The sequence below is a fragment of the Lepeophtheirus salmonis genome, chromosome 8 (genome assembly GCF_016086655.4).
Source record: "Lepeophtheirus salmonis chromosome 8, UVic_Lsal_1.4, whole genome shotgun sequence".
In the NCBI taxonomy this organism is placed as follows: Eukaryota; Metazoa; Arthropoda; class Copepoda; order Siphonostomatoida; family Caligidae; genus Lepeophtheirus; species Lepeophtheirus salmonis.
Genome location: NC_052138.2, coordinates 16997121 through 17007297, shown reverse-complemented (window position 1 = coordinate 17007297; position 10177 = coordinate 16997121). Strand labels below are relative to the sequence as shown.

At 32.2% G+C, this 10177-nt stretch overlaps 1 protein-coding gene across 1 annotated transcript; it reads right to left on the bottom strand.

The window, feature by feature from the left end:
- Positions 1-568: 568 nt before the first annotated feature.
- LOC121122594 (vitellogenin-6-like) lies at positions 569-5739 on the bottom strand. Its single transcript, XM_040717624.2, is given in 13 exon segments — positions 569-901; positions 961-1126; positions 1129-1546; positions 1602-1738; positions 1741-3828; positions 3894-4293; positions 4359-4549; positions 4552-4691; positions 4760-4790; positions 4793-5072; positions 5128-5388; positions 5446-5606; positions 5663-5739. Coding segments are annotated over 13 exon segments (4536 nt in total). The 5' UTR covers positions 5700-5739; the 3' UTR covers positions 569-675.
- Between the last annotated feature and the right edge of the window lie 4438 nt (positions 5740-10177).

Here is a 10177-nt window from a genome sequence, read left to right as displayed (position 1 = left end):
CGTTTCGGTGAAAAGTCCGCTCATGACATTTGACATTACCATTATGAAAAATATATTGCAATTATTGCCTAACTATAACAAATAATTAAATACCCAATATACAAACGTCATTACTTTTATTGTATTATACAGACCCTCATCTAAATAGAAACAGTTAGCTAATTCTCCCCAATAATGGAATAATTACCCAATAATTGTGAGGAATCGTTAACAGCTTAACAAGAGTAAATCAAATGCAACCAATTAACACTCAGAACACAGATTATGAGGAAAGAAGCAGAAACATCGACACCTGACAACAAAATACTCATTATATTTTTGTGTTAGCGAGTTAACGCCGTGTACAAGGACTAAAAAGTGAATTTCGTTCCAATCGGCCCCTCACTCTACTTTATATCTTATAGAAAAATGCAGTTAATGGTGAAACACTTTTTTGTACATGTTAGAGTATATACTAATCAACTCTTAGAGATTTATTAAACGTTTTGATCATACTTTAAAATCATATTATGATATGTAAATATCTATATCATGATAAATAAATCCCTTCAACAAAAAGTCAAACAAGTTTGAATGTATTTCTATGTTTTATTCATTAAAATATTCAAAAAATTGAATTATAAGCGACTATTTCCAAACATAAGTCATACACATAATATGGTAGCAAGATGGTGCTTAGCATTTCCATTTATATTCCTCAACAAGTTGATCTGAATTGGAGAGTATCTGACTATTTTTGCCCTCAAATTCATCATATTTATTTTTGTTATAATTTCCACAAAGACCACAGTGTTGGCCTGTGACAGATGGTGCAGGAATCACATTCATATAATGTCCATCATAAGTGACCCATACCTTGAGGAAGGAATACACATTGTAGGTCGATCCCCACTTCAAGATCCTATTGAAATAAAAAGTTAGTTATATTATTTAGATAGTTTCTAATTTATCAAGGCATACTTGAAAATCTGGGTACCGTCCTTTTCGTGGACATATTCTTTCTCGCCAACAATAACAGCCTCTCCATCAACCATTACGTTGATTTTCTTTGGACCACTTGATTGAAATTCAACATAATGACCTCCTACGTAAATCTTGGTATCTATATGGGATCCAGATGATTTTTAGTAAAGACTGCAAAGTTTGGATGTGTAGAACAATGTCCAGAAGCAAGAGTCCAGCATGAGGTAGGTGTGTATGGATATGTCACATTGTCCAGAGTCATCACACTATCAGTTGTCACAGTGCAAGCATCAATCAGCTTATATTTCATGAGTCGTTTCAAAGTTGAGGTGAATTTCAAATTCCTCATAATAGGATACCAGTTGAAATTGAGAGGAATCTCATCGTAATGATGTCCTCCTTGACTAGTTTCCATGTAGACATCCACCATTTTATCATTTTCTTTGAATGTAACATCGAAATTCATGTGAGGCTCTGCATTGGAGGAGGGAATGATTTCGGGATCAATGTCCCAATAAGGCAGAAGACCAGTTTTCATAATACTTTGGAATTGAGATACGATGGCATTCATACGATCAGTCATCTGAAAATAAATTCGTTATAAATAATATGTTTCTGTTCGTCTCAGATTGAAGTACCTTTACGAAATCGACCTTGTATGAGTATTTTCTTGCTGTTGTTGCATCCCATACTGTTAAGTAGCATGCTTCTGTTTGGGGGAATCGATCACCTCGTCCTTGCCATGAAGGAAGGTTCTTTTGTTCCATGCACTTTTGTAATACCAAGTGTTTTTCATATCATTACGAGCTTCTTCAGTGGTGAGATGTTCAAAGGATACTTTAATTTCTCCAGGTGACGAATTACAGTCTTCATTAGGCCCATATTGAACTTTAGCTTGTCCAGTGAGTTTCATGATAGCATCTTTTTCATAGTCCATAAATTCATCAGAGAAATCAGGATATTCGTTTTGATAGTTCATACACATGGAGTAGTCAGACATAATTCCCGATACTCCCTTTCTCTGGAATTTGAGTTTAAATGTATTCTTGAGATATCCAGGAGTGAACTCATGTCCAATGATGATCTTGTAAACTCTATCTTGAGGTTCTCCCTTTGCCTTCACAATGGTTGTGATGGCCCATTTGCGGCCTCTGAAGAAAAGTTTTTCACCATTTGGTCCAGCCGTGGCACGCATTGTGATTTCAATTTCTTTGACAGGCTTGCTTTTAGATTGTGACCATCGGAGCATAGCACCACATTTCTCAGCTCTTGGAAAGAATGTAAAGTATGCACGTACTTGACGAATACCCATTCGAATTCCATTACCAAATGTTTTAGGACTTTTGTTATATGGCATCATGGACCTCCACAAATAGTACAGAACTCTTCCTCTACTTGAAGGCATTTCACAGTCAAAGTATTCACCATGGAGATAAGAACCAGTCACATCACATTCACGATCCATAAAGACTCTATTTTTGACTGATGTTGGGGAATAGGAGAGGGTAGTTCGAGTTTTACAGTTCTCACAGTATTTAGAAATATCTTGGTTATCATCAACATACTGAGACCTAGTGAGAATAGTTGTTTGGGCATGCATCATCATCATTAAAGGATTTTTATATGAGGGTCTTTCAACAGATAATTTAAATTCTTTTTTTAGAGGATTAACACCAATGACAAAGTTTCTTGGGAAATGAGATCCGTAGATACGATCTTGAATGATTCCATAGGAGTTTTTATGATAAGGATTTTGAATCATCATCATTCTTGAGCCTTGAGCAAATACATTCATTTTATATTTTACATCTCTATACATAAGACCTCTGGAGTTTCCTCTCTTCACACTTGCTTGAATATCAAAAACTCCGGTGAATGAATTGATATAGGTAACAGGCACACCGATTTCCAAGGGTTGCTGGTATAAAAGACTTCCAATTCTCATTGCTCTCTGATGATTGATAGAGTAAGAATCTCCAGTACTCTTCATATCTTCAAAAAGTTTCTTTAAAGCCCCTCCTTCTTTGATTGAGTTCTCATCATATTGCCTAAATGCAACAAGGGCTCCTTTGAAGGAAAGCATGAATTCAACTCTGATGGGCTGGTCAGGGCGAGCTTTAATGTCCATGTCTGACATAAGGATTTTCTGCAGTTCGTCAACTTTCCAAACATCATTGCTCATAGTCTTAAACTTACGAACGATTGCTTTTGATAAGCCTTCAATACGAAGATGCACACACATTGCATTTGCAGAATATCCTCCGTAGAGAGAAGTATCAATACACATTGCCACAACCAAAGGCATAGTTGATTTGTGAGATCCAACAATCCAGTAATTGTAGCTACCACTATATTCATACTTCTTTTGATAGAACTGACGGCTATAGGTTTTTGAGACACCAATGCCATAACTAGTTTCAAAGTCGCTGTATTGCTTTAGAAACTTCATAAAGTATTTGGCAAGGGATGACACTTTTTGTTTGCAAGGATCGATGTTGAGGGAATATTTTTCAAATAGAGTGAAGGCAAAATTAATTACTTCATAGTCGTGTTCTTTATAAAGGACAGCAAGAATGGTATTAAAATGAGTGGTAGAAGGATTTGCTTCCATAAAGTAGGATAAAGCAGTTACACGGAGCTCATGAGAGTTTGTTGTGTCTGCAAAAATGGGCAAAATATACTCTGCTCCCTTTCCATTATAAATGGCTCCCCAAACAGCAGCCTGAAATGCAAGCGAACGAATATGTCCACATTTTATGTCAGTTTCTCCATAGATCAAGGGCTTCAGCTTCTCAGCCAAATTTCCATAACGGAGATTAAACAGCATACTGACATACTGGACTTGCTTACCATGGTCAGAAGAAGCTAAATGCAATGAATAAAAAAATTAACAGGTTGGTTCCAAAATTAAGAGTATTCGGATAGCTTACAAAGGATTTTTTGTAAATATTTATCGGTGTATTTATCAACCACTGAAGTAAAGCATTCCTTGGAGGCAGGAGAATGAGGAACACCTGCATGTTCACAGGTTACTCTTGCCAAGTGTCCAATGACCAAAGGAATTGTATCCTTCAAAAGCTGATGCCCTTCATGATCATACAATTTTTCGTACTCCTCCAAAAGCTGCTTAGAGGGGTGACGAATATGAAATGGAACTGCTGTCAGAACTCTAACTGCATCCCTATAGTTGTCAAACTTATTTTCCATAACCATGTCACGAATAAGCATGGCTGACGCACTTGTACCCAAACTTCCCAATAATTCATTGAATAAATTATATTTACGAACACCTTCTTCTGATTTATCAGCTTGAACTCCCTCAGATACCGACTTGAAAGTAAGTTTAATTGTAAATCTGTATGATGTAGGTATACATATAATATCTAGGTACATACCTTCAATGTGTCGTAGTCCATTTCAGCCATGGCTGGATAAATATTATTCATTCCATAGTAGTGGGCTTGAGAAATATATGTCTCATCAGTGGACATGTCGTTGAAAATATATGAGACTTTGTCTAGTCTTTTCTTAACAAATTCGACAAGATTAGACATTTTGTCCTCAAAAAATTCTCCGGAAGGCAGGTTTTTTCTCTAGCCTTCAAATCTCTTTCACTCTTCCAAGTATAGTCCTTGTCTTCAAATTCATACTTAAGATCAGTTACTGTCTCACCACTCACCACAATATCTCCAGAGGAACTTTGAACTTTTCTCAAAAAGGATGTTGAACTAAGGAAAAAAAAGATGTAGAACTTAATTGTTGTTTCATAATTCTGCTACTCAAGTCAAATCCTTACTTGGAGTGAGCTATGAATGAAACTCCTTCATTTCAAAGAATTGAGCTACAACAGATGATGATCCTACAATGGCCTTGGGACTAAATCTATCTCCTTTCTTTTCATACATAAATACAGTATTAGAGGCTGAGTAAAGACCATTAGGATTTTCTCTGCTCTCAGGGTGATCTGGATCAATGTTACAGCGATGACCATTCCAGTCATCAACTAAAACATGAACCCTATTTTTGCAGTCTTTAGTGTGACTCACAGATTTAATAATCTTGTCATGAGTGACAGAGTACAGAGTCTCACAATCTCCAAAAATAGAGGCCTAAGAATATATTTATATCATTTCTGTAATGCAATTTTTTATTTATCGTGCTAACCTCCTCAGACTTAAATCCATGTCCATGATCCTTGATTTTATCCATGTTCAATTGAAACTTTTGAACAAGACCCTTGACGATATTTCTTTGAAAGATGGTCGATTTTGGACTAAGAGTCAATGATGAAAAAAGACCATGTGAATCTAACTTCACTTCGAATGAAGGTAACTCCCGATTAACAGAAATGAAATTAGTACTACCAAAGGGATGTTCTCCAGCCTCATGCTTTCCGTTAAATTGAGAAAATATCATATCCGAGATCTACATATAGCAAAAGCATTTCAAAATGATTATTCTTCTTATTTTAAGAAAACATACCCCAAATTTGATAGAGTCTCCGTGAACTTGCATTCTCATTGTGTATTTGTAAGAATATCCAGATGAGTGAGGAGCATGATCCATGGTTCCAACAACAGCTGAAGATTCCGTGTCAAAGATATATTCCATTCCATCTTCAAAGATGTTCCCACTTACCACACCTAAATCATAGAATAAATTGATTGATTTGCTACATGTATAATGTCAGGATCCTTACCAATGACCAAAATAAATGTATGAACAACGAACTTCATCTTGATCAGAGAAGCTATTCCTCAATGTTCTTCATTTGAGAAAGTACCTAGTTTTTATACACAAAAATAAGTGAACTTTGACACTGTTTTTGAAGAAGAAGAAAAAAAATATAGGAGTTGATCCTTCTTTGGTAAAAAAAAAAAAGTACTTATTGCTGCATATATATACTCATCTACATACAAAATATGTTTACATGTTTACACTGTTACTTAAGAAGTCTATAATTACTCATTCCTTCAAAATTCTGTGTCATATAGCATTTTATAACAAACATAGTAATTATGATTCAATTTAATCTCAAAATTTTGTGCAATATTTTTAATTCATTTTGAATTGAATTTTACTCCACATATATGTTTCTTAGCATATTACAGAGCTCTATAAATAGATTTAATTAGAGACTAAGGAAATTGTCAGTATACAACAGCAGTATTAATTGTTTCTCTCACAGAAGAGTGTATAGGCCATAGAGTCAAAAGAATTATTCAAAGTTCTTTCATTTAGTCCTTTTTAAACTTTAAATTGATATATATATATATATATGATAAATTGTCTTAAGGCGTCAACGCTTAATACGGATTTTTTTTTTGTAGGGAAATTGACGAAAAATAGAGTATTTTTTAATGATCTTTGTACGACGGATTTTTGTTATAGTGGATGAATGACCGGAGTAATTATTCGCCGGCTATCCATTTTTATGGGTATTTTTAGCTTAATATTCCCAATAGGAGTCCTATTACCCAATTTTATATCATCCTTATTTACATCTTACCTATAAAATATCTTACTCAATATATTTAACAAATGTATATCTTTTTTTTAGGAGATACCGAGAATCGAAATTGTTATATAGAGAATAACTTCTCCCAAATGTGTAAAAATGACAAAACTAACAAAATTGTACTGAATTAAATCATTTTACGTTATTATTTATGTACAATTTGACAATTAAATTTTGATGCTTGAATATTTTTTTCCAAACAAGTTATTAAAGTGAGTTTCACTAAGTATTCAAGTAGTTTTTTTCGATCTTTTAAGCTACTTACAAAAGTGACATGTAAAATATTTTTAAATCTTACAAACGTATGAGCAATCACTTTTATTAACAGATCCTGTCAAAGGTAAGAATACTTTTACACTGTTAAATCTTTTAATACATATTTCACAAAAAATTGGAGATTTGATGGATGATAGACATGAGTATCAAGGTATAAAAATGATGGAAGATTTTTACTTTCAGATAAAAAATACTTCATAGACTAAATATAATACTTGAACTATTTCACGCTTTTTCCGTTCATTTTTTTTTTTCTAAAATGAAACGATGAGCACGTAATCATTTTTGTGCAAATTCATTTGGCTTAGAAGAAAATGTTTCTCCGCGAGATTGGAGTAACATATCACAGATAACTGTCCTTTGTCATTTTTACTCGATGCGCATGCAAATTTTTGTTATCTTTGCAGAATTCATTGATTTATTTATAGAGTAATGCATCAAAATGTAATCGTTATATGAGGGAAATATTTATTTTTTTAGCTAACTAAATTTCAACAAAATATATCCTAGGTCTTCGTATTGCCATATTGTTTTTAGTTTTTGTGCGGAGTAGTGTTGTGACACTCCTTATTTATTCAGTACAGTCTAGTCCAGCCATAGCACCAGTCCTGTTGGTTCTTTGGGCGGGTTCTTAAGACTGTCAGTCTTTGGGAACGGTCTTTAGAATTGCGAGTCCTTGGGAAAGGTCTTTAGATGTAGGTCCTTGGATTTTTTTCTAGAAATGACGATGGGTTATTAATCGAAATAAGTTATAAGAAATATGTATTTTGCAAGAAATATTTATCAAAAATGAGCAATTAGCTTGAACATTTCTTAGTTTCTGCTTAATTTTTTAAGATTCAAAATATTGAACTAAGTCAATCAATAGGACTAATCCAACGCTGAGCCTCACTGTTTTTCAAATACATATTTTAAATTTTCGCATATAATTTATTTTAATTGACATTGAAAGTTGGGATTTTCAGTATTTATTTTAGGTTATACCAAGCTTTAAGTATTTTCAGTGAGATATTATGTGAAACGTAAAAAAAAATTAATTTTTTTCCTCTGCTGTACAATTTGACCGATTGACCATTTTTTAAATAAATCTATTAATATAAATCATTGTATTATGATCAAATTTTATTCTTCTATTAAATAGTTTTATTATATATATAATCCCAAAATCTGAAAAGAAATTTTTTTTTGCTTTCTCTTGGAACTGTTTCAAACTTCAAATTTCTATATCTTATCTATAATTAATAATGAAATAACCTTTTCTGTGATTTTTTATTAGGGATGTATCGTGAGTAAATTTTAGAGACTTGTTTTATCTCGTTTTTTTTTTTGGGTTTTTTTGCTCCGGTTCGGGTGGTTTATTATACTCAAAGTAAAAACATAAAAGTAACAACAACATAGCTACCTTCTAAAAAAAATCCAAAAATAAAGTATTTACATATCTAAAATTAGTTTATCATTTCAAATAGACCATTCATAGTCAATAAAACTTTCATAGGCCTATACCCTTCCTTTTGTTTTCTCATCAATCAGTAATTGTCTATAAATCTTAGATGTAGCAAGCTTTAAAACACCTTTTGGAATGCTTAACTTCAATTTTAGTACAAAAATTTAGCATTTTAAAATCTAATTTAGAGACATATTTCGATATAGAAGTTACCTGTATTTTAGTTATTTCAATAGAAGTTACACAATAAGATTCGAAATTGTCATTATAGATAAATGGTAAAAAGAAGAAAATATATTTACATATAAAGATTTAAAAACAGACCAATAATAAAAATATCAATAATATCGTTTTTATTAGACAAAATATTGACAAGTGTTATTCCTGTATAATACCAATCTCCTATAATCTTGATAACTGGTAATATTTGTTCGTCATTTATATTAGGCTTATCCCATTTCCCATCATTCCTATCCTTAACCCTAACCTAATTATCTATGATGCGTTTCACATTCATGTTTCCATCCAAGTAAAGCCCTAAACCCCACCAAAGTTGTCCACAAATGTTCCTATCATTATTGCCACATTATTAACTAATAAATTATTTATTTTAAAAATCAGCCTTATTTTGGAAAAAAGGCCAAAAGTATGAACCATTTTGGACACTATTTGAATTATTTAATTTAATCACGGATGGATAAATTAAATAAGTGAATAGATAATAATAAGTGATAATTGCCTCCACGACCTCTTCATTCAAAATTATAATAATTCATAATTCATATGTACGTCATACAGAAAGATATTGTATTATTATAAAAGTATAAAGTATTGTATAATCACTTCATGTTTTCTTTCCTTATAATAGTAAATTTGATTGATCTACTGCCCCGACAATATTTAACATGAAATGCTGCGACGACAGCGCCCTTAAGCAATCTATAGTTATCTATTATCAGCTATTTATATAATTAAATTTTTCCAAGAACATGAAACAGATGGCGATAAATATACAAGTTTTTAAATCTTTGAATAATCAGTAAATTAATTCATGAAATCAGACTTTTGAAAGTTTTAATTCAATTTTGATCCTGAGTGATATGTAACAATTAATTTTTTTGTGTTGTTCCTCTTTATCATATGTTTTCTGGGATCATTTGTTTTTGATGTTGTTTATTTGTTTACTTCACATGAATAAACTGACTTAAAAAAAATATTTGAATACTATGAAACGAAAACAAAAGGGCCAAAATCTTATACAGCTCTCAAATTTCAAACTGTTCATATAAAACGTACACTTGAACATTTGTGGCTATCAAAGGAAGTGTTCCAGACATAGATGAATATTTTCCAGACATAGATGAATATTTATATTAATGTTTGAACAGAGATCAATAGTAGTAATTTGCCCAGATTTGTCAGATTGTACAAAAGGGGCCACATTATGTACCTGATTTTTTTTTTTAAACATCCTGGAACAGTACAAGATGCGAGATATAAAATATTCCCTCACATCAAATACGGATCGAACAATTTTTATTTTCCATAAATCAAGCAAACCAGCATCTCAACTCACAAGAAAGAAAGGAAAAAAATCAGTTTTATTTAAGACAAATTTCTGCTTTGCATATCCAGAAAATGTCCTCTTAGAAGATCGTAAAAAAAGACAAAAAGATCAAGTCAGAAAAAATTTTCCGACAAAAAAATTTATAAATAGGCGTCTAACTAGTTACCTAGATTTTATAAACTTGAATACAAATTCTAAAAATTCCTAACTTAACATCCTCTAATATTTGATACAACAAAAAGTGAAATGTTAAAATGTGCACAAGGTGAAGATTTAACTTTACCAAATATTCCGTGTGATTCTCAAATCGTTGGAAGATATATAGCATCATCAAGGAAGGACTCTTAGAAAACATATGATAAAGGGAAAAGGCACAAAAATTTTATTGTTACAAATCACTCAAGATCAA